Source organism: Artemia franciscana, chromosome 11, assembly GCF_032884065.1.
Source record: "Artemia franciscana chromosome 11, ASM3288406v1, whole genome shotgun sequence".
Taxonomy (NCBI): Eukaryota; Metazoa; Arthropoda; class Branchiopoda; order Anostraca; family Artemiidae; genus Artemia; species Artemia franciscana.
This window is the reverse complement of record NC_088873.1, coordinates 26851847-26877626: the sequence shown is the minus strand read 5'-3', so window position 1 is coordinate 26877626 and position 25780 is coordinate 26851847. Positions and strand designations below refer to the sequence as shown.

General features: G+C 35.0%; 1 protein-coding gene across 1 annotated transcript in view; it reads left to right on the top strand.

Moving 5' to 3' along the window:
- Positions 1-25780, top strand: part of LOC136033028 (meiosis-specific with OB domain-containing protein-like) — a 51053-nt gene that overhangs the window by 9443 nt on the left and 15830 nt on the right. Inside the window, exons 2-5 of the mRNA XM_065713584.1 lie at positions 5507-5641; positions 11808-11877; positions 14509-14722; positions 24252-24405. Coding sequence (XP_065569656.1) covers positions 5507-5641; positions 11808-11877; positions 14509-14722; positions 24252-24405 — 573 coding nt within the window. The remainder of the gene's footprint in view (positions 1-5506; positions 5642-11807; positions 11878-14508; positions 14723-24251; positions 24406-25780) is intronic.

Sequence of the window (25780 nt, the reverse complement as noted above, 5' to 3'; positions counted from 1 at the left end):
GGACCGGACCAGATTAAATTAGATATAGTCGTTTTCGTGATTTGACCATCGGGGGGGGGAGTGGGGGGCTGGTTAATTCGGAAAAAATAGAAAAAATGAAGTATATTTTAAATCCTGACCAGATCCGGTGTCATTGGGGGGCAGTTGGGGGGACCTAAAATCTTAAAAAACGCTTAGAATGGAGGGATTGGGATGAAACTTGGTAATAAGCAGAAGTCCTAGATACGTAATTGACATGACCGGAAAGGATCTGCTCTATTTGGGGGAGTTGGGGGGGGGGGGTTAATTCTTAAAATTAGAAAAAATGAGGTATTTTTAACTTGCAAAGGAGTGATCGGATCTTAATGAAATTTGATTTTTGGAAGGATATCATGTCTCAGAGCTCTTATTTTAAATCCCGACTGGATCCGGTGATATTGGGGGGAATTGAGGGGGGAAATCTAAAATCTCGGAAAACGCTTAGAGTTGAGGGATCAAGATGAAACTTGGTGGGAAAAATAAGCACAAGTCCTAGATACATGATTGACATAACCGGAACGGATCCTCTCTTTTTGGGGGAGGGTTAATTATGAAAAATTAGAAAAAATGAGGTATTTTTAACTTACGAAGGAGTGATTGGATCTTAATGAAATTTGATTTTTGGAAGGATATCGTGTGTCAGAGCTCTTATTTTAAATCCCGACTGGATCCGGTGACATTGCGGGGAGTTGGGGGGCCTAAAATCTTGGAAAACGCTTCGAGTGGAGGGATCGGGATGAAACTTGGTGGTAAAAATAATCATAAGTCTTAGATACGTGATTGATATAACCGGAACGGATCCGCCCTCTTTGGGGGAGTTGGAGGAGGAGGGGTAATTCTAAAAAATAAAAAAATGAGGTATTTTTAGCTTACGAAGGAGTGATCGGATCTTAATGAAATTTGATGTTTAGAAGGATATCATGTCTCAGGGCTCTCATTTTAAATCCTGACCAGATCCGGTGAAGGGGAAGTTGGGGGGGGGGGCAGAACCTAAAATCTTGGAAAACGCTTAGAGTGGAGGGATCGGGATGAAACTTGGTGGGAAAAATAAGTACAAGTTCTAGATACGGGATTGACATAACTGGAACGGATCTGCTGTCTTTGGGGGAGTTGGAGGGGAGGGTTAATTCTAAAAAAATGAGGTATTTTTTACTTACGAAAGAGTGATAGTATCTTAATGAAATTTCATATTTAGAAGGATCTCGAAACTCAGAACCCCTATTTTACATCCCGACTGGATCTAGTCTCATTAGGGGGGGGGGCGGAAATCTTGGAAAACGCTTATAGCGGAGAGATCAGGATGAAACTTGGTGGAAAGAATAAGCACAAGTCCAAGATAGGTGACTGACATAACCGTACCGGATCCGCTCTCTTTGGTGGAGTTGGGTTGGGGGAGTAATTCGGAAAAATAAAAAATGAGGTATTTTTAACTTACGAACGGGTGATCAGATCTTAATGAAATTTGATATTTAGAAAGATCTTGTGCTTTAGAACTCCAATTTTAAGTCTCGACCAGATCCGGTGACATTGAAAGGAGTAGGGGAGGGGAAACTGGAATTCTTGGAAAAAGTGAAAATTGATGTATCTTACGAATGGGTGATTGGATCTTAATGAAACTTGATATATAGAAGAATATTATGTCTCAGATGCTCCATTTTCAATCGGAATCGGATCCAGGGACATAGAGGGTTGGAGGGGGGAAACAGAAATCTTGGAAACCGGAAATCTTGGAAAACCCATAGAGTGGAGAGATCGGGATGAAACTTGATGGGAAGAATAAGCACAATTATAGATACGAGATTGACATAATTGGTACGGATCCGTTCTCTTTGAGGGAGCTGGGGGTTGTTAATTTGGAAAAATCAGAAAAATTGAGGTATTTTTAAATTAAGAACGGGTGACCGGATCTTAATGAAAGTTGATATTTAGAAGGAACTCATGTCTCAGAGCTCTTATTTCAAATCCCGACCAATTCTTTTGACGTTGGGGGAGTTGGAAGGGGCAACTGGAAATCTTGGACAACGATTATAAATTTTGCAGTTACGTGATTGACTCAACCCGACTGGATCCGCTCTCTTTGGTGGAGTTAGGTGGTGGGGTTCAGTGCTTTGGCGAGTTTGGTGCTTCTGGACATGCTAGGACGATGAAAATTGGTAGGCGTGTCAGGGAGATGCACAAATTCACTTGATAAAGTTTGTTAACCCGATTCGACCTTCTAGGGGGGCTGAAGGGAGAGTAAACATTAGAAAAATTGAGGTATTTTTAACTTACGAGTGGGTGATCAGATCTTAATGAATTTTGATATTTAGAAAAGCCTTGTGACTCAGAGCTCTTATTTTAAATCTCGAGCGGCATTAGGCCTCTGATTTTTCTTATAAAGCAATCTATTGATTCTTAGAATTTTTCTAGAGCTCATACCATATGAGCTCTTGGCTCTTGGCTCTTTCGACCTCGTCACAAGTGCTATATGAGTTCTAAGCTCTTGTTCCACAATGTATCCTCTAATTGTCTTTATTTTTCAAATAGTTGCCAATTAGTGTCTTTATCAAATTTTCATTTAAAGCTGCATCTGCTCTCTCCATTTCTTGATTTTTGCGTGATTAGATAGCCCATAGAAACATTGTTGGTGCCCATCCAGAAATTCCAGTCCAAGTGAGAAAGTCCAATAAGAAAAAAAATAAAATGCTGTATCTTGTAAGATTTTGTTATTAACCTTAGTAGTTCTATTTTAGAATGCAATAAATAGTAATAATCAAGCCTTTATTTATTTATTTTCTTATCTCCATGGCATCAGACGTGTATACATGAAGCACTCAGGCTATGTGGACAACCAAGGAATCATTACCAGAACTGGAAAATCATGTAGGAAAAATGTATTATGATAAGGAATTGTTTGGATTACAGGGAGTGGAAATTCATCTAAAAGATGGGTATTATTTCAATTGGTAGAGATTTTTTCATATCATACAATTTATGAGAAAATAGAAAAAACAGCAAATATACTATTTCTCATGAAATATAAAGCGCAATTTTTTTCTGGATTCTTTCACTATTTCAGGGGTTGAGGAACTACAAGCAATCAATTAAGGAAAGGATGGGTTAGTAATATAAATCTTTTTTTAGCTGTAGAGTATAAGTGTTATAGACATGAACCTGTATTTCTCCCATTGATTTTTTTGTTACAATTCCTTGATGCTTGACTGTTTTTAAATTAATATTAAATTGGTTGTTGTGAGTAAAAGGTGGAGCCTCACTGGATTGTAGATAACCTCTTAACTCGGAGGGGAGGTAGGTGTTTCATTGATGATTGTTCCATGTGTCATGCCTATAAGACATTTCTCTTGGCTCTTGGAAAAATTTAGTATTTTTGCCATATATATATATATATATATATATATATATATATATATATATATATATATATATATATATATATATATATATATATATATATATATATTGTAACAAACTTATAAGAGTAATATATTTAAAACAAGAAAAAAATAAAGACTCTGATCATATGTGTATAAAGTTGCAACACCAAAGGGATAAATAATAAAAAATACAGGATAATTGATATTTCTGAAAATGTGTATGTAGGTAAGTCAATATTTGATTATTGTTGAATAATTATAATATAATTTCTAGGTGGTGAGCTATTTACTGTTGTTGCTACAAATAATTCCTTATTTTCTTCTGGGGTTCTTGACAGAAAATACGGTTATATGTTTGCACAACCTTTTATATAGAGAGGATTCTGGTCATAGGCTTGTGAGCATAAACCTATATTGTCAGTGTTGCTGATCGGTTTTGAACAGTATGTAGCCAAATTAACAATTTTTGATCTACACATAAGATAAACTTATTAGCGAGTAAAGATTGGCATAAATGTTTGGTTTTAGCAACAACTTCCAAACATTCTCTTTCAACTTTTAGTATTTTCTTTCGGCCTCTGATAAAGCACGGCTAACGTATTGAATTACGGATTCTTTGCCTTCTGTCTATGTTTAGTAATAATGCTCCGATCCTATAGGTTGATATGTCAGTTTATAACCAGAATCCACAAGCAAATTTAATTTGCTGGTGAACTAAAGCTCTACACAGTTTAACTAACCTTTCTAACTTAGCCCCCACCCCCTAAAAAAAACAGCTTAAAATTCTGATTAAGTCTGTTTTTCTATAACTTCTCATTTGGGAAACAATTCTATCAATTTGAGCAAGACTTTAATTCATAATTGGATTGCATTGTTATTTGTGTATATTTTAATTAGTAGTTTAACCTAACCATACTTAAAAAAGTCATGACTATATTTTTTTTGTAAAATCCAGTGAAATACGAAAAAATTTCCGACAGTTTCTCTGCACTACCATCTTGCATTGTGAGTAGTTAATCTTACAGTGACACTGAATTTGCTCATTAAATTGCTGCTTTAAGTTGAATGACTTTTATACTAGAATGTTTTTCAGTCTTGTCTGCCAGTGTATTTTTTTCTGTTTTGTTATTATTATGTTCCGTTCTAGATATATATATATATATATATATATATATATATATATATATATATATATATATATATATATATATATATATATATATATATATATATATATATATATATATATATATATATATATATATATATATATATATATATATATATATATATATATATATATATATATATATGCTTTTTTAATCTGATGAATAGATATCTAGCCAAGATAAAGGTTCAAATTCCTGGCTCTGTAGAAAAACAATAGCTGTTTGTGATTATGATTCAAAAGTATGACATTTTTGGCAATCAGCCAGCTTTGTAGGAAATACGGATAATTTTGGAAACTATTTGGCACGCACATGTTTATGACGTCTCAATGACTGTCTTGTGATGACAATGAAAAATGAGATTATTAAAGGATAAAACTAAGCCAACACTCCAAACCAAGAATACACGCTCAAATAAAGGGAACATGTAGCAGCAATTCTGTTAAAAGGGGTTGTGAACTTGATCAGCTTGGTTCAGGAGGAGAGTAGAAAATAAGTTCATTTTTGCAAAAAGAACAGGCTATCAGTTAAAGACCTTTGGTCTCAGTCTGTTATTCATATCTTTTTTTTCTTCTGTACCTTGGTATAGTAATAATATTATCGCAAATTGCTTGTGGTCAAACCTTACATCGAGTGCCCTAGTAATGATTTCATTTGTTAAATGAGCCACAATAAGCAAGTTTACTTTTACAGCTTATTCACGTTAACGATCTAACAATGTAGACTGAACTGAGGTTTATTTTGCAAGGACTGCCACCGCGTCAAAAATTGAGGGAAATATTTTGGCAGAAATTTTGTGGAAGCTTAATTTATTGTGTAAATAGTCCATTCATTGAATATTTTCTTCTTTCTTTTGTGTATTTTAAGTGTTTACAATACTTAGCAATGTCTTTAACAATTTTTGTAAAGTGAAGTAAGTTTTTAAGTTTTTTTTCTTTTCAATAGAAAGTACTTCTGGTGATAGATGGGTCTTCAACTTAACCATACGAGATTCACCATATGATACAGCCAACGTTAGCTTTTGGGGAAGTCAACAATTTGTTATACAAGTAGATAGTCAAATTGAAGTTGGATCAATAGGTTTGTTGAAGTTGGTCTTTTTCTCTTTGGTTTTAAAGATTGGGTTTCATATAGAACTTTTGAATATAAGTCAAAGGCTATGGATAGTAGCCTGGTTAATGTGAGCATTTAAAGGTCAAGTCCCCTCCCCCCCTAAGGAGAAAAATTGTAACTTATAAAAACAGGTACATTTTGGACTATAAAAAAGCAGAAAAGGTCATTTTTCAATTTGAATCCACTTCCCCTTCTTATCGAATAAAATTGGATACCTACTTTGCTTTTTTGCTCGCCTTGAACTTGCCTCAAGACAAAAATGTAATGCATAAAGCAGAGGAACAAATACATTTATACTCACCCAATTAAGTGTATTTAGCTGTATTACAGGCTATTACCTGTCTACCAGGTTTGCTAAGCTCACCACCTCCCCAAGAATGGCTCGAGGTGCCCCTCCCCCCCAAAAAAAAAACAAAAAAAAATATTAAAAAAGGAGACCAAATATGCAACTATTTTTTCTATTTCAATTCCCCTAAAAGTCAAACTGTATGCAACTATGTAAGTTCACGAAACCCTCAAATGGCACCCTTTTTTAAAAGACAGTGACAGTTAGGGTTAGGTAAAAGGGAAGTGTTGGCAGCACTTCGAACCTTGTTACTCTGTGATGCTATCAATCTTTTTTTGCATGTTGTCAAATGTTAAAAGTGTCGTCCAATGTGTGTTTTATGGCTTGAACTAACATTTTTCTGTTTGATCTTGCTTGAAACAGAGTTTATTTATAAGTTAGAGAAAAAAGGGTCCACTTTCTCATGTACGCACTTCTGTGGTAAGAAAAAAACAATTAATTGCTGTTCCTGCTGTAATTTCTAGTGTTTAATAGATTTGATATAGTTTTTTTTTGGGGGGGGGGACTTTTAAAAAAAAATAAAAGTTGTATATTTGTATAAGTTTTCCAAGAAGCAATTGTTGTTTCCTCTGTGTAAATGTTTTAAGCTTTGCTTTTAAAAAATAGGTTTAGAATAGTGATAATAGTTTATCTTCTTACCATATAGGACAAAAACAAGCGGACTGCAAAAATAAAATATTGTGGAATTATAAGATTAAATAATAGAATTTAACAACATAGCATTATACATTGCAACAATACATTAAACGCAAATAGATCATTAGCTACTCAAAAACATAACTAAGTGTGAAGTAGACGGGTCACTGGATAAAATGGGCCAAGGCTGAAGTCCCCATCCTAGGCAAGCCTTTAAGCCTGCTTTTGAAGCAAAATGATAATATCAGTAGGACCGTAATATAATTCTTTTATCGTAGGAAGTGCAATAGCACTGCCTAAGTTAAGAGTTATGTGATCTCTCTGTGATGATTTTTTCCCCAAAGTCTTGGGAAGACTCAATGTAGAGAGATGGACCTCAAACCCTTGATTCTAGGCACTCATAAGTGATTTAGCCAGAATACTGCACCTGTTAGCATCTATTTTTTTTGTTTTATTAAAAACAAGATTGGTTCGATTCATAATTAACATGCTTTTTAATAAATTGTAGCAAAATGTGTCCTAAACCTTATTTAAATTGCCCACGACTGTAACCATGCCTTCTGAAGACCAGAACATAATTTGTACTTTACTGAAAACAAAATATTTTTTAAGTGTTTCACTTTTTTAACCTTAACAAATCAAAATTATTACGAATTGAAGGAATAAATATCAGTATATGTATATTAAACTGTTAATCCAGGTTAATTTTTTTTTTAGTAAAGTGCAAATTATGTTTTGGTCTTCAGAAGGCATGGGGTTTCAGCCCTACCCAGGTTAATTCCTGTTCATTTTGAGGTTTGACTCGATTATTTATTGTAATACTTGTTCGTTTTAGATTTCATTTATTTATTGATGGTGATGTGTGGTAGCTTTAGGCCTACGCTTAGAAGATTACTTGACTTAATTTCTGCTTATATTTGGTTTAATTGGCTTTTCTTTGAAAAACATATTTTGTGGAAAGAGCTTTTTAATTAATGTCTGTTCGTTTTTTATTGACATAATCTTTTTCATGAAAATAGAAAATAACTTTAAAATTTTTCAACAGTTTTTAACAACATCGGCCTATACCCTTTTGAAAATCGTAGCACAAATAGTATTATTTATTTTTGTTTTATACTTCCTCAAGTTGACCTGAAAAGTAAAACTTAATACTGTTCCCAAAAATCGTATCTATACTCTTTGACCATTTAGATACACTTATACTCTTTTGATGAAATTAATACCGTCAATCCTTTTTTAGATATTGCTGAAGATATCTAAATGGCAATTAGAATACACACAGTGCCTTTTGATTCAATTTTAAAGCAACATTTAGCTGAGAAGTATAATGGATAATTTGCATAAATGTGGGAGGTTGATATACCCAATATCTCTAGAGACGTTGTTACTGAACATTCAACTATGCTGAGCCAAATGGCTGTCTAAAATTTTGATTGAATGTGTTTCGAAAATTATGGGTTTGAGAGGAGGGCTGTTGCAATCCAATCACCTTTGACTCTTAAAAAGTCACTAGAACTTTTAACTTTCCAAGTGAATTCGCTCCCTTAGAAGTTTCAAAGATATTGCTTGTTATGATGTATAAGCATTGCCTTTAATATTGCTTGTATCCCCTTTTGCATATAAATCCTGCATGCATATGATTTTTTCGTTTGACTGAAGCTCTCCCCAAACGTTTCCGAAAAGTTTTGCCTTACTTACCCTTAGTGTCATTAGATATAGTAATCGTAGTATTAATAGTTCTGCCACAGGATAGTCGATAGACGTGATCATCAGAAATTGAAAATTATCATTTTTATCCAACTTTGGATAGTTGTGCTAGCTTTTTCCCTCACAGAGACTATATGTCTTGGCTTTGCTCTAATAAGCCATGGCTCTCAAGTCTTCCAACACTTCCATCACCAAGTTGATGATTTGAAATCAACAGACTCAGTGAAGGCTTTCTACATATGCGGATACTATTAATAGTATACACATAGGGCCTACTTGCTAGTTCAAAATTCACCACAACTTACCCTGAAAGGTCTAACTCAATGATGTAAGCCGTTCTTGAGATATTGCTGTGTCACCTTTTTGACAATCTGCATACTCATAGGTCATTTTGATTTAGTTCAACATTCGCCTGAAGATTTCTTGAGAGCTTCACCTATACACCCTTAGCATGCGTAGTAGCAGTTGGCAGTTGTAGTAGTAGTAGTAGTAGTAGCATCAGTAGCAGTATGCACATAACAGCTTTGATTTTCTTCAACATCCCCCTCAACACACGCTGAAAGGTTCACCTTAATACCATAAACCGTTCCTAAAGAATTGCCTTAGCTTTAATAGCAGTAGTAACAGTAGCAGTAGAATGAAAAGAAGTAATATTATTAGGATGCAAATATTGTCTTTTGGTTAGTTCAACATCCCCAACAACAAGCCCTGTAAGTTTTAGCTTCTCAAACCAAACTGTTCCTAAGATATTGCTGACACGCCCTTTTGACAACCTGTAAGCAGACGGTGTTTGGTGATTCAGTTCAACTTCGCCCCTCAATATTCCCTAGAAATTCCACCATCATACCGTTTGGTATGATGGCATTAGTGCTAGTAGCAGCAGTAGTATTAACATATTGCCTTTTGGTTAGTTGAACATCCCCCTCATCAAGTTTGAGAAGTTTCAAGTTAAAAAATTAGCCGCTATAATGACATTGCCAATATACCCTTTTGATAACCTGTATATTCATATACCCTTTTGTAATTTTCATTTAATACTCTTAGCCTTACAAGCAGCTGCAATAGAAGTAGTAGTTGTTGCAAAAGTCTCAATGGTAGTAGTATTAGCAGTAGCGTGCACATATTTTCTTTTCGTCGATCGATCTTCCCCTTTAAGCATTCTCTGGAAATACCAACTTAATACCCAAATCCATTCTTGAGGTATGCCATTTTGACAATCTGCATGCACACACTGTTTTTTGATTTTCTTGAAATTTCCCCTCAATGTTTTCTCAAATTTTCACCTTCATACACTTAGCCTTAATAGTACTAGCATCATAGTAGCAGTAGTAGTAATAGGAGAAATAGTAGTAGTAGTAGTGTTGTATCTGTAGTAGTAGTAACAGTAGCAGCAGCAGTATTAATAGCCGTAGTAGCATGTACATGTTGCCTTTTACTCAGTTGAACATCCCTTTTCCCCATTATAGCCTGGAAGTTATGTTTCGATGCCTTAAACCGTTCGAAAAATATTGCTGATGTACCCTTTTGACGCTCTTTCCGTCCTAATACTCTTGACCATACAAGTAGTTGCAATTGAAGAATCATTCGAGTAGCTTAGTAGCAGTAGTAGTAGTAGCACTAATAGTAGCAGTATTTGTAGTATCATGCAGATATTAACTTTTGGTCAATCGACCTTCCCCTGTAAGTATTTTCTGAAGAGACCCAAATCCATTCTTGAGATATGCCCTTCTGACAATGTGCATGTAAACAACGTGTTTTTGATTTAGTCCAAATTCTTCCTCAAAATTCTGTCAAGTTTCCACCTTCATTTGCTTAGCCTCAATAGTACTAGTATCAGAGTGGTAATAATAGGAGGAGTAGTAGCAGCAATAGAGTTGTATTCGTTGTAGTGGTAACAGCAGTATTAATAAAAATTGTAAAATGTACATATTGCCTTTTGGTCAGTTGAATATCCCCCTCATGAGGCCCCGTAAGTTTCTTGTTGATGCGGTGAGCATTTCTAAAAATGTTACGTATATGCCCTTTTGACAGTCTATATGCACATAGTATGTTCTGATTTAGTTCAACTTTCCTCTTAACACTTCCTGTAATTTCAATATCCTCAACCTTGGTAGTACTCGTTACAGAAGCAGTAGTTTTAGCGGTTGTTGTAGCATTAGTAGTAGTAGTAGTGGTGGTGGTAGTGGTAGTGGGTAGTTGTGGTAGTAGTAACGTGCACATATTATCTTTGTGGTTCATTGATCATCTCCCTTATCATTTCCTGAAAGTTCCAAATTAATGTACTTAGTCATCCTGAGTTATTCAACTTTGACAATCCGTATGCACATAACGTATTTTGATATAATTCAACACTTCCCTCAACATTCAATGAAAGGCTCACCTGAATGCCCTTTGTCTTTTTTTAAACTAAAGGCCATCCCTTTTGTAAAAACATTGTATAAAAATCTTAAAATTTTTGTCGGATGAATTTGGGAAAAAGAGGGTGTAGGGGGGAGGTACTTGCCCCGTATATATATATATATATACATATATATATATATATATATATATATATATATATATATATATATATATATATATATATATATATATATATATATATATATATATATATATATATATATATATATATTATATATATATATATATATATATATATATATATATATATATATATATATATATATATATATATATATATATATATATATATATATATATCGAGGCCGTGTCTGGGGATTCAACCCCCGCCCCCTCCTCCGAAAAAAATACTACCCTGTTACACTGTTCATTTGGTCGCCAAGAAAAAACCTTTAAGGAGTTGTTGAGTATACTCCCGAAGGTTTTACGTATGAAGATAAACAAGGCCATGCAAATAATGTTAACGCTGACTGGAATTAGAGGGCCTTCACCGCACATAATTGACAGTCCCTTCTTGCCGTTTTATTCACATTTTATGGATATTCAATTGAAATCTAGTTAATTATGAATCATGTCGTCTAACGCACTTTCGAAATTATAACATTTATTTTCAATGGATTCTAAGGATTTGATATTTAAAACAGTCGTTGATTTTGGGTGGGAGGGGGTAATTTTCTGTAGTAAGGATTTACACAGGGAACGTTTTTCATGGGGGGGGGGTCCACATGGAAGGTTTGATTTTCCAGGTGGATTTTTTCAAATGCTTTTGAATTTAAAAATATGATCGTTGTTAATACAAGGGGGAAATGTCAGCGATGGAGAGTTTTCCACCAAGGAGGGGATTGCAAGGAGGGATTGTCTGCGAGCGAACTTTCCTTGAATTTTCTTTCTTGTAAGATCACAGTAACGCTTGATGGGTAAACCAGTACTATATGGAGTATGACATTTGTGTTTGTGAAGTGTGATTAATTGACTGGTTGTATGCACAGTTACTGTTCCTTAACATGTTGCATTACTTTTCAGTTGGTATTACCAATGTCAAGCTCTCACCTGCATCTCCTGGTGGTGATCAATACAAGCCCAAAGTTACATGGTATGCAGTTTTGTATTCGTCCATTTACAGTGCCCGGTTGTATTACACTTCGTACATAAGCCCAGCTTGTATATGCAAGTATATTGCATACTGCTAGTCTAAGTCGTTGAAATACTAATTAACTAAACTAAGATTTTTGTTAGTTATGTCTTTAACGGTTCCCATGCAACTCAAACCTCCATGTAACTGCACTCCATTCAACTCAATCCCTTTCATCTCGACCCGTTGCAATTCAACTCTCATTTAACTCAACCGCTATTTAACCTAACCCCACAACCCTCAAATTTTTGGCTCTTTGTGAATCTTCATTTTGTCATGCTACTAGAGAATCCTTCGGGAGGGTATCTACGCTCGAAAAATGGCGGGTACCTACGGCAGGTAATTATAGTATCAAAAGTGATGCTTCTGTAATTTGCTATTGTAATTTCTGATGTGCTAGTGACAGTTTCTTCTAGTCAGTCTTGTTGCTCTCGTAAGAATATTGTTGTATCGGGATGGTTTCTATATGTAGTGCTATTGTATCAAACTTTTCGTTGCCGGTTCAAGATTATATGCTTTATTACTGACGCGATTTTAAAGTAGGGTATGATGATATCCTTTGTTTCTTACCTAAACTATCTCCTAGTGTAAGTGCTATAGAGTTGTCTGTGGATTTTTGCTTGCTAATGATTAATCAGATATGCAGCTAATCATAGTAATATGAGCCTCTATTTTTATTTTTTCGCTCACTATTTGGCTAAAATTATATAATAATGCTAAAAATTTATTTCAACACTTTTTACATACATAAAATGCACTTAGAGGAGTGCAAAAATGCGGAACAATAAAATAAAAATGGAAAAAATACACAGAGAAAAAAAAATCATAGTATTACTCATAACATCACATTTAAACAAATAAAATCTCAGCTACTTAAGCAACACAATTAAGCCGTATACTTAAGTGGAAAGTCGACAATATTATCTCGACGCTTACGGAACCTGTCAGCAAGCTAGTCCATTTTTTAAGAAATATCAAAATGCCATATCTACCCAAATGTACCGGTTGCGAGTGCAAAGTGGCAACTGCAGAAGGTATTTGCAAAAACGGAAGAATAGAGAACTAATTTTCTTCTGCTCAGATATTGTGAGAAAACTCCTTAAAGGGACCAAGAAGAAGACATGTGGGACGGAAAAAGTGTCGTAAAGTTTGTCCAAGGTTTTTTTGTGAAACTGGCCTTTAACTCGAGCAAGCAGCCCGTACGATTTTTTAAGGTTTTTTTTTCAACGCTGAGATAACAAGTGTTTTAGTAGTTTTAACATTTGATCCAAACAGGAGACCTAAATAATTCAGAGAAGACGATGCAAAAAATTTTCTGGGCCAACATTAATAGTACCGGGAGGTTGTTGAAACGAACCTTAGACGAATAGCTCAGCTTTAGAGGATGCGACTTGAAGCCCAATCTCATTGAGACAAGAGCAAACTGTATTAACTGTATTTTGAGAACTTGTCGATCATCTGATAGTAAAAGGATGACGTCTGCGTAACAGAGTTGGCTGACATCAATATGGAACTTTAACGGTTCGGATGGAACTATTGAAAAGAGCTGGAATAAGCTTAAAGCCTTGTTTCACACCTTTCCGAACAGTGATGGAATTGTTCAGATGGCTACCTAGTCGCAGCCATATGGACACATTACCATACCATTTCCATTAGAGACGATAGAGAAAAGGGTTTATTCCATTTCTCAATATAGAACAAATAGCATGGGAATGGATAATGGAATCGGACGCCTTTGAAATGTCGATTTCATACATAATTGGTTGCACTCGAAACTGGTTTGATTTCTAGCCGATAATGCCTAGTTTATTTCTTCATCATATCCCCTCTGTTTATTAGTTTTTGTTGCTTTATCAATATTGAATTGAGCTTCATAAGGAGTAGTTTGATTATCTTACCTATTGCTCAAATACTACCTGACGCTGTTTTGGGCTATGCACCTAATTTAATCTACGATCTTCAACTACCCAGTGTTGCATCGGGGAAGAAAATTGATTCTTTTTTCTTTTTTTTAATCTCGTTACAAGTCGTTTTAATACCACCCCCAGTGGTACTCTAAATATAACAAGAGCTACTGATCCTTCAAACCCCACTCTGTAAAACTAGGTTTACCTTTTGCAGACTAATGCTTCAATAAAAAGGGCTCATTAGGTGTATTTTCTTTTTAAAATAAAGACTAATTGCGGGAGACCGGACTTTGCTTTTTCCCTGGTATTTGGCACGTGGAAGGGTTTTATTTATATGATTCTAAAATTATGCATTTGCATTATTACCGTGCTGATCTTCATTTTCAAGTCATGGGGTGAAAATCAGAAATTTCAGTTGAATTAAAAACTTTTAGACTGAATTCGATTGCTACTTCCTTTTTATCCTTCATAGAGTCATAACTTTCCACAAAATCTTTACCTGTCTAGATAGTTTTTTCAGGCATGAAAATCTTAGTGGCTAGTTTTCACACAGAAAAAATTCTGGTTTTATCTTGTGCCCTATTCCTTAAAAAAATGGTTTATGTCATCAATGTATGTTTGTAAATTTGGATTTTGATTTAGTTCATGAAACTTATGTTTGAAAGTTAAATGTTCGTCCTTTTAGTGGATCGCATTTGCAAGTTTCAGAAAATGGAGGAGAAATCCAAGTCTATGACAAAAATCATGAACTACTTGGCTATGGTATGGGTGAAATGTTGAAGCAGCTAATTCACTTGCCAAATGGACCTGTTCAGGAAAGTCTTACTGTCGCAGATATTCGGGCTGGCTCTGAAGGTCTTGACAGGTCATCCGCAAACCTTTTAGTGGCAGTCCAGAAGGTAATAAGTCTTTTTTTTTCGATTTCGTCTCTTTTTCAAGGTCGGATAAGAGCTAATACTCTTACGTAAAAACTTACAGTACGTTTTATATCTGCGTGATCGAAGTGTGCGGAAGAGGGGGTATTTTCGGTCTTCCAATTTTTAGTTTTACTGATGGTCTACCAGAGTGCCAACTTTTGTTCTGCTGCTTTATTTTTAGATTCTTTGTGTGCTAAAACCTTTTCGCAGCTATGTTTATCAATGCTTTAAGTCAAGTAACTATCCCCAAATTCGATTTGTGCAAGGATTTTTGGAAAACAAGTTTTGTATTATTTATAAAAAAAAGTAAAGAGACCATTTTTTTTTATATTTAAGAATCCCAGATTTAATTGGTGAGGTAATATAAGCTATAAATTCATCAGTCAAGTTAAAAAATCATGTAGGATGTTGTTCTTTTCTGAAAAGTGTTATTTTTTCTAATCCTTTGATTTGAAGTTGGTTTGATTTAAAAGCTATAAAAGCTCTCTCATTAATCTTGCAAAGGATAATTGATTATAAAACCTTGTTTCTGTTTATTCTATTTATTTTTATGACACAAAAATAACAATCACGAACGGTTGTCGATTCCCTTTGATGATTGATGGATGACGTGACGATGGTTTGTCGGTTCCGTCCAAACCATCTGCTCATCAAACTTGAGACTTTTTCTTTTTCCTGTAGTCCACTGTCGTAAATGATTCACACAAGCTTTGCAGACAGTATGTTGTGCCCATGTCTTATCGTGATCACCAATTTCGCACCAAAATACCAAAGATATGATTTCTTTACAAAGTTAACAGTAGGTTTCCTGTTTTCTTGAAGAGTGAACTTTCCTCATACGTAGGAATATACACGTCGGGATGATTCGCAGAACTTCTTCTTCTTGAACCGAAACTCATTTCTTTAACTCTAAATCATAATAAAATCATATTAACTCATGACACAGTTTTACAACTTTTATAAAAAACTAAATCCTGATAAAACAAAGCGTTTCTGAGACACATCCACCTAACCGCCTCAGTGAGAACTCTCAAACAAGCCGTCTTCGGCGTTGTGGACTTAGTTGTGGATTTGCGCTACCGGGTACAAAATTCAGAAATGCCGGAGAAATTGAACGTACTAAATCACAGGTAACGCTCTAGCTTTGCTTATATTAAATAGCCATAAGGCTTCAATATATTACGCTCCTTTCTCTCACGTCCTTTTCAGATACCCTGTCTCAAAATACACCCGATCAAAATTTTGAGATAGGCATTTTATTCAAAATTGTCGAAAACTCAAGTAACTATGCTCCCGGACACAACATGACCCCCACTGCCTCTAGGGCCTTAAGCTACGGAACTAGTGTTGTATATAGGGTTTGCTGCAGGGAAAAGGGGGCAGGGTTCGCGTTTGATCCTGGATCTCCGAAAAGGCTTAGTTTATTATGGTTAAACTTTCAGGAAATATTGAAAAAATTCGAAACACACTATTAGCATCCTGTTTTTCAAAAGGATGAATCAGCGATACCCTAGGAACGGCTGAGGGTATTAAGCTGAACCTTACAGGACATTTTGAGGGTCTGCTGAAAATTGATCTTAGGACAACCAATCCCTTTTCCCCTGGCCTTTTCAGATGCACCCCCCTCAACATTGACGTATGTTCACAACACTGACGTTTATGGGGAAATGATACCAACCAAGTGAACAACTGTAAACTCAACATTTCGTTTGCAATAAGAAGATACGGAAGCTTTGCCACCTTCATTGGAAATTTGTTTTACTTTTGGGTAAGATTAAAGAAGGAAATTTAAATAAAGACTTTGAATGAACTTTATCATTTAACTTTCTGTGAAAATAATCTAGTGAATAATCAGGAAGTTCATTATTTTGTGAATGACGCGAAAAGTTATCTATTTATTAGTGGATAAATATGCTAGTTTCAATATTATTATTTTAGTAATTCTACTGACGACGGTTGCTGTATACGGGATCGAAATATCTGGACTTTTGTAACTGTTTTTTTTTTTTTTTTTTTTTTCACTGTCTAAATAAATGGAATTATCCCCGTTCGAAAATTTATTTGTTAGTCAATACTGACCAAAACGTTAAGTTATCCATTTTTTTCAAAATTTTCAAGAGGTCCACATACTTTTCTTGTGGGGATGGCATGAAATCCATAGCTCCCAGGGCAAGGGTTTTAAATTATGCTGTTTGCCATTAATTGTATGTAAGATTTACTATCGAGAAAAGGAGAACGTTTCATCATTGGTATCCAAAAAGGCTAAGGGTATAGAAGGTAAAACTTGAAATGTTGAAGGGGGATGTTGAACTAAATCAAAAGACACTAGATGCATCCAGATTATAAAAAGGGACTTATCTGCAACATATTAGGAACGGCTAAGGGTATTAACTTTGAAACTTTCAAAGATATTACTGATACTACTGTGACCGTGACTGTCGGTATTTGCGATTAAATAAAAAAAAACAAGATTCTTTAGCTGCAAGTAAGGAGCGACATTAAAACTTAAAACGAAAAGAAATTATTTTGTATATGAAAGGGGTTGTCCCCTCCTCAACGGCCCGGTCTTTACGCTAAAGTTTGACTCTTTGTCGCAACTCTACTTTTAAAACAATAAAAAAAATTAGCGTAAAGAAATAGGCGTTGAGGAGGGGACAGTCTCTTTCATATACGGAATAATTTTTGTTCGTTTAAAGTTTTAATGTCGCTCCCTACTTTTAGTTAAAAAAAACTTGTTTTTTTTTATTTAATTTCTGAATGTTTTTGAATTAATGTATGTTTTGATTTTGGCTCACCGCACATGAATAATTAAAACGAAATTTGAATATTTTTTTTTGCTAAATGGCTTTTTCATGGTTTTGATTGAACGATTTTGATAAAAAAAAAAGGGGGGAGGAGGCCTAATTGCCCTACAATTTTTGGACACTTAAAAATGCAACTAGATTTTTTAACGAACGTTTTTGTTAGTACTAAACATACGTACCTTACGAATTAACTTACTTAACGAACTTCTATGTTTGTGTATTTTTATTACGTATATGAGAGGTTCGCACCCTCGTCAATACCTCCCTCTTTACACTAAAGCTTGAATTTTGTCCTATATAGTTGAAACTACTAAAAATACTTTGCCGTTAAGAGCAAGGTATTGTGGAGGAAACGAACCCCCTTATATACGCAATATTTTATATTCGTTTTAAGTTTTAATGCTGCTCATTACTTCCAGTTGAAAAAAAAAATTTATTTTCTTGTAGTTTTTTTTTAAGTAATGGTAGAAAATCCTGCGCCCCCTTTGTGGAAATTATCTTCCCTCATGATAAATTACTCTATGGAAAGATCCTCCCACGTAACCACCTCCCCCCGACCCACCCCCACCCCAAAGCGAAAAAGTCCCCCTGAAAACGTCTGTACACTTCATAATAACCATTACTACATGTACACAATGGTCAAAATTTGTAACTTGCAGCCCCTCCCTCGGGGACTGTGGGGTATTAAGTCGTCCTCAAAGACATAGTTATTAGGTTTTCGACTAAGCTGAATAGAATGGCTATCTCAAAATTTTGATCTTGTGACTTTGGGGGAAAATGTGCGTGGGAGGGGGTCTAGGTACGCTCTATTTCGGTCACTTAAAAAGGGCACTAGAACTTTTAATTTATGTTTTAATGAGCCCTCTTGTGACATTCTAGGACCACTGGGGTCGATACGATCACCCCTGGGAATAAAAACAAATAAACACGGATCCGTGATCTGTCTTCTGGCAAAAAATACAAAATTCCACAGTTTTGTAGAAAGGGAGCTTGAAAATTCTGCAGGAGGGTTCTGATGGTGTGATTTTCGTTAAGATTCTATGACTTTTAGGGGAGGTTTCCCCCTATTTTCTAAAATAAAGCAAATTTTCTCAGGCTCATAACTTTTGATGGGTAAGACTAAACTTAATGAAACTTATGTATTTAAAATCAGCATTAAAATGCGATTATTTTGATGCAGCTATTGGTATCAAAATTCCGTTTTGTAGAGTTTCGGTTACTATTGAGCCGGGTCGCTCCTCACTACAGTTCGTTGCCACGAACTGTTTAATTCGTTACCACGAACTGTTTGATTGTGATTACGACTATTTATGACTGCGGTTATTTATGACTGCTACTACTTGCGTGTCCATCTTGGGTGTCCAAAATGGCTTAGAGTATTAAAGTGAAACTTCTATGAAACATTTTAGGATTTTGAACAAAACCCAAAACACAATCCGTACATGCTGATCGGAAAAATTGCGTGTTAGCAATATTTTAGGAACAGGCGAGGGTATAAGTTGGAACTTTCAAGACATATTGAGGGGGATATTGATAAGTGATCGGAAAGCAACTAGGCCTCCCTTGCCCTTTTTAGGTGCCCCTACTGAAATTACTAAAACATTTGAGGGCTATTTTGTTAAAAATAGTTGAAGGGTCTAAATATTATGTCTCTGGGGATGACGTGAAATCCCACAGCCCTGGGGGCAAAGGCTGTAAACCTTGGTTTCAGATTGAAAGTATTTGTTTAAAGAAAGAAGTGCCGTATTCAACTGAAGACGATCAAAGATAAAGTGATTTGATAATTGAAACCTTAAACAATCGGAAATCAGTATAAAGAAATAAATCAAAACGGAAATGAACAAGAATTAAAATTAAACAATTATATCATAGGCTTCATAAAGCAACAGCTACCGATATAGATGAATAGATAAAATTCAAAATAAAAGAAGTGAAAATGAATGCTCAGATCAAACAAAATGCTGACAAAAATCACTACGAAAAATAGTTTGGCTACCGCCCCCTCCCTTAGCTGTAAGCCTTCTAAAGTCTATTGAGCCATTTGTACTTTTCTAAAAACGAAGTATGCTATAACTTTTTTCTTAATATTTATAACATTGAAAGAACTGTTAAATAATATCCTTAATGTTGAATTTCTGAGAATCCATCAATTGTTGCCATTATTTATTTATCAATCAGTTTATTTCCATTAACTTTGTCCAGTTACCGGATTATTAACGTGTTATATTTTTACTTTTTGTTGAAGTTTTGAAAAATCGAAACGCATTTTTCAACATACATGTAGCTTTCAATAAAAGGCAAATGACATAATGGTTAGGGTGGGGGGAGGTGGATCAGGAGCAAAACTTCTGTTTGTAGTAAATTTTTTCGTTTTGATTTTGACTTGAATATTCATTTCCGTTTATGGCTCGTTTTTGGATTTATTTATTCATCTATATCGGTATCTGTTATCTTTCAGTTTGATAGGGCCATATATTTCAAATCCTGGTCATTTTGGTTTTCATTTATTCTTTAATAGTAATTTCTGGTCGTTTCGGTTCGATTTATTACATGAATTTATTTCTGCCAATCTTAAGGTTAATATGGTTCCTTACTACTCCTTGGAAAACTTCTTTTTCGGCAAGTTTTTTTTTCCAAAATTAATCTAAACAAGACGTCAATTGTAATGCGTAGGTTGTAGTCTTTTTAACAAAAAGCAAGTTGTCAATCTAATATGTACCAATTTGATTACTTCTATTAAGATGAATAATTCTGGAGACCTTTTTGAAATGTCTATACAGTTCTTAAGTTTGAAAGTAGTGGTCATAAAGTATGTGGCCTTATTGTGTTGCGAGAGCAACACTTTGGTTTTGTCCCGTTTTTTTTTGTTTTTTTTTTTCTATGCCGACGATCTCAGCTTGTTCCTGGAAACTGGTAAGGGTCTAACCTGTGCGGTTTTTACGGAAAGTGTGGACCTCAGGCCGGATTGATGAATATGACATTACATTTTGGAAAGCTCCGTAGAACTCTTGCCTGGGGCCAAAAAGGATGATTTTTGCTTGTCCTCGAGCCAGAGCCTATGGTGTGCGAAGTGAAGTGGAGTTATATAGCCTATGTCAGAGAGGAGTATTTGAAGTTGTGCAGCCAAGCTTTCGTTTCATCAAACCATGTTTCTGCTTTCGAGTGGAAAGCTCCGTTCTAGCAGGCAAGCAGGCAGGCACCAGTTTCAAATTGAAGATGGACTAAAATCTATAAGTGTTAAATATATGCGGTAGTTCCCCGGCCCCACAGCCAATATATCTTCTTTGAGTGATAAATAGAAAAATTTACAGAAACAAAAAAGTGCGATTTTCCCACGGGTCCGAAAGTGCTGCCATCTATTGTTTCTAGCCATTTCTGTTCGTGATTTCAGCTGACTTTACTATTCTTTTTTTTCTACTTGGGATTGCAATAGAGAAATGGTATCAGATATACCTCTTAAACTTTAAAAGTTCTCTTATTGCTAAAGAAATTAGAGCTTGTCCTTTGCTCCTTTCTAAGTGGTGGTGTTAGAAAGTTGGCCTCCGGCAAAAAAGTCAACTTTTGAACTAAGACATAGAATTTTTTTTTCAATGACAATCGATAGACCTTGATGAGCTGATCAAAGTATATGTCATCCATTTTTTGTTACAAAAATTCCTTCATGACATACACCAGTTTGAAAGTTTCAAGGGGTTGACAACTTCAGTGGTAAGGTACACACTTGAACCAAAAATAGGCCGATACCAATTGTGAGATATGTAGGGGACTTCCAAGCAACAGTCGATTATTAGCTTATAATCATCTTTGGCAATGAGGGGTTTGCAACTTTTGCTGATTGGTGTACCTGTTATCTGTTTCTGGTGTAATTGATGGTAAGAACAACTTGGTTCCCGATTGTAAGACATGTAGGGGAGTTGTAAGTAATAATCGGCTGTTAGGCTACAATGACTTCAGCGACAAGGGGTTTGGAACTTTTGCTAGTTGGTGTACCCATTATTTGTTTCCGGTGAACTTGGATGTATATCCCGGGAGAGGGACTTGTAAGTAAGAATCGGTTGCTAGAGGAGGCTCACGAGGGGCTACAAATTTGTGCAAATTGGTACACATCTATGGAATCAGGGACCCATAAATTTCCTGTAATGACTCGCCATCCAATAATAAGCGATCCTGGATGGCGAGTCATTACAGGAAATTTATGGGTCCCTGATGGTATTTTGATCCTGAAAAGTTACAGATAGCTTTATAATACCAACTAGATTACATAAGATAATGTTCCAAGTTTCCATCCGTCACGATATCTACGATTGAAAAGGATAAAGTTCAACCGGCTGCAAAGTGACATTTAGGGGCCTAGTAAGTAATAATCGACTGTTAGTGTGGACCTCGGGCCGGATTGATGAATATGACATTATATTTTGGAAAGCTCCGTACGACTCTTGCCTGGGGCCAAAAAGGATGGTTTTTGCTTGTCCTCGAGCCAGAGCCTATGGTGTGCAAAGGATAAAGTTCAACTGGCTGCAAAGTCAATTTAGTCCCTTCTTCCAATATTTTTTTTTTTTTTTCAACCCTGAGGAATAGCCTTTGATCATCTGATTACTGATTGTGTTATTCTTTGTCTCCCACGGAAGAGGGACTTGTAAGCAAGAATGGGTTGCAAGAGGAGGTTCATGAGGGGCTACAAATTTGTGCAAATTGGTGCACATCTATGGTATTTGATCCTGAAAAGTTACGGATAGCTTTATAATACCAACTAGATTATATAAGATAATGTTCCAAGTTTCCATCCGTCACAATGTCTACGATTGAAAAGGATAAAGTTCAACTGGCTGCAAACTCAATTTAGTCCCTTTTTCCGATATTCTTTTGCTGTTCTTTTTTCAACGCTGAAGAATTTGATCATGTGATTACTGATTGTGTTCTTCTTTGAATATGCCGTTTTGAAAGCTTTGATAGTTTTGACAACTTCAGCATTTAACCGATAGCGAAGAAACAAAACCAAAGTGTTGCTCTCGCAACACTTTAATCGGCAAAGCCGAACAAAGGTTGCCGCAACACTTCACGTTGCCCAGGCAACGTAGGTCTAGTTGGCCTTAGATTGTTGGCCTTAGAATTGGGCCTTAGATTGTGCAGACGTTTTAATTTTTGCCATGAGTTTTTCAGAAGGGTTAGTAAGAAGAAAATTTGTTTTATAAACCGGCTCCACTTACGAGCCAACTGTACCCTAATAACAAAACTTTAATAAACAGAAGGGGGAATTTGCTGAAAGAGCAAATTTTTTTGCAAACGGATGTACCAGTGCTATTTTTTATATAAGCTATATAGAAGCCAAATAGATTAAGTGTTTAAAACAATAATAGAAAATTCAAAAAGCTAACTTTGTAATTGGACGTCCTGATTATCTAATGAGAAATATCTCTGGATTTTTTTTTTTTTATGTATTTATATAAAATGAATAATTGTGCTGAAGCAATTTTTAGCATGAACCTCTTAATATTGAATTTAGAAGAACATTACAGTTGTATGGCAAGTTCTATTGTTTATCATTCCTGGTTATAATTCTTACTTTTAGAAAACATTCTTATAGACGTATGAAGTTGGGAACCAATCTAGAAGTGTAACTGCGAATCCCATAACTCAAAATTCATATGCCAACTTTAATTGATGGTAGGATGGCCAATTTTTGCTACCTTCAGGGCTGTGGATTCTATGGCGAATCTTTGAGATCCTTGCGGATTTCCTTTTACAAATTTCTTTCAGAATTGCTCTTGACAGTTCTGTGTAAAGAAAAAGCCCACTGCTAAGTGGACCAGGGCTAATCTGTACCTAGAGCTAAGTAGAGTGCCTCAAGAAAGCATTGTAGGCCCGAATCTGTTTTTGGTTTCTATCCATAATGTAGGTGATGATCTTATGAATAAATCTCACCTTTGTTCTTATGATGCAACGACTCGAATTCTAATCTCTTGGCAACGCATCCATATGAATCCCCTTTTAACTTCCAGGTTAAATTGATGAATATCAAGGACTGGGTAGATGATTAGAATGTTTCTCTCAGTTTAAAACAATGGAAGGATGCTAAATTTTAAAGCAAGAAGGACCAAAAACATCCTGAGGCTTTTATTATAAAAGAAGCCAATTGTATATATATATATATATATATATATATATATATATATATATATATATATATATATATATATATATATATATATATATATGTATATATATATATATATATATATATACATATATATGTATATATATATATATATTCTAAGTTTATTCACCGTATTAGAAAGCTTGATGCTGAAAAGTTTTCTTTTCTTATCAACAAAATGTAGTAAATTGCCATAACGGAGATTGCTTCTTGACGCTCATTAATGCAGGGTATACCCAGCCATACTGGAGGGGGGGGGGGGCTTCAGGGTATAACACATTGTTTTGAATACTCTAGAAGATTCTGATATTTCCTTGATTGTAATTGTTTTTCCTTTAATTTTTTTTTTTTTTTAGTGCTTAGAATTTGCAAGTTTTCTGCGTTAAAATACTCATTTTTGTAATTTTTTACTTCTTTTTCTTAACAAATTGGTGTAAAATTAAGTGAAAGTTATACGATGGTCCTTTCCTCAGAACAATGTTTAAATCTTATTCCCACCCTTTTTGTGTGCAATATTTTCTGGTACACCCATAAACATATATAGTAATTTTAGGTTGGAGCAGAACGTATTTTTCGCACGCGTGATGGGAGAGATGCCGTGCGACTTGATGTTACCTGCTTCGACCAGTCTGGTTGCAACCTGCACCTTGTTATGTGGGATAGATGTGATATTCAGTTTGCTAAAACCTGGGTTCCATTTCAAACTAGTAAGTTTTTACAGATAATTACGAATCATACTGCCTTCCATTATACAAAATTTAAGAAGTTAACTAGAATTTTTCAGAAGACAGTGAATTAAATCTAATCTATAGCATAAGTGAATGTTTCGTCTATATTACCTTCAGTGAACTATTATGTAAAAAAAAAAAAATCTTTCATCTTCATTAGAAAGTTCCTTGTTACCTTCTTATATTTTGTAGTTTTGCATATTTTTTTTAATGTAATGAAAATTTAATTATTGCTTTTTGTCTGTAAACTTTATAGTCTTTATTTTCTGCATCTTTATTGACAAATAAATCAGTTTCTTTTTGCTAAGGCGTAAGCATTTATTGTAACTCCAATTTTACTTTTTCAGAAGTTCCACATGGAGAAACATTTTTCTCTTCGATTTTTCTCCTTTTGCTAGCCCCCGTGAGATTTTTATGTGAAGATATAATTTTTCTTTTATAATTATTTCCATTTATAATCAGAATATATTTGTCAAAGTTTTTAGGAACATAACCAATTTCTTTTTTCTTGTGGATTCTAAGTGTAGTATATGCTAGAGAGGTTGCCACTTCAAACTTAAAATCACTAGTCTTACAGAAGGAGAACTATGCGCCCTGTAAAGTCATGTTAAAATCTTTCGTCGTATGGAAGATAAACATTATAAAGGCTAATTGAAAAGTTTTGTAATATATTCACTGATCGTAATTATAAAAAATCACTTGCTAATACTACTTAGCTCCCATCCGCCCGGGCTTTTTGGGAATTGCTTGGTTTGCATGATTTTTAGAGAGGACAGGGCCTTTTGGTAGACACGCAATGCAGATGAGTGATGCCTCCAAGCCTTTGAGAGTGACTTAGTTTCGAAAGCTGGCAGTTAGTGCTTGTCAATCGGCTTTTACTGTCCATCTCTCCGATTCATGCGTTGCAATCTGAATCACATAGTATGGTAAAGTCGTATCTTTAGTTTTATAGACAGGTATTTATTTTTCCCAGTAGAAAGTGACTTGAAGCATGCGGAGGTTCCAAGTCGTAAAATAAGATTTAATTTGGAATTCGATACGTATTAGAATTTGGTGGCAGCATCTAAAGCATCATGGACTTGCATTTTGTCAGTTCTGGCTGCTAGATACAGGGTAACTGAATAGTCACGGCCTGTTTTGAAAATCTTATGATGTATTTATGAACCAATCCTTTAGAAAAAGAACACTTGTCATATAAAGAATACCTGTCATATAAGGTTATACTTAAAATTTGAGATATGCGCCAGTAGAATAGAATAGGTTTTATTCGCACTGTCTCTCGTAGTCATAAAACTAAATGGCGCTTGTGCTTACAAAAAAAAGGATTAAATCAAACGACAAAAAAAGTCAGAAG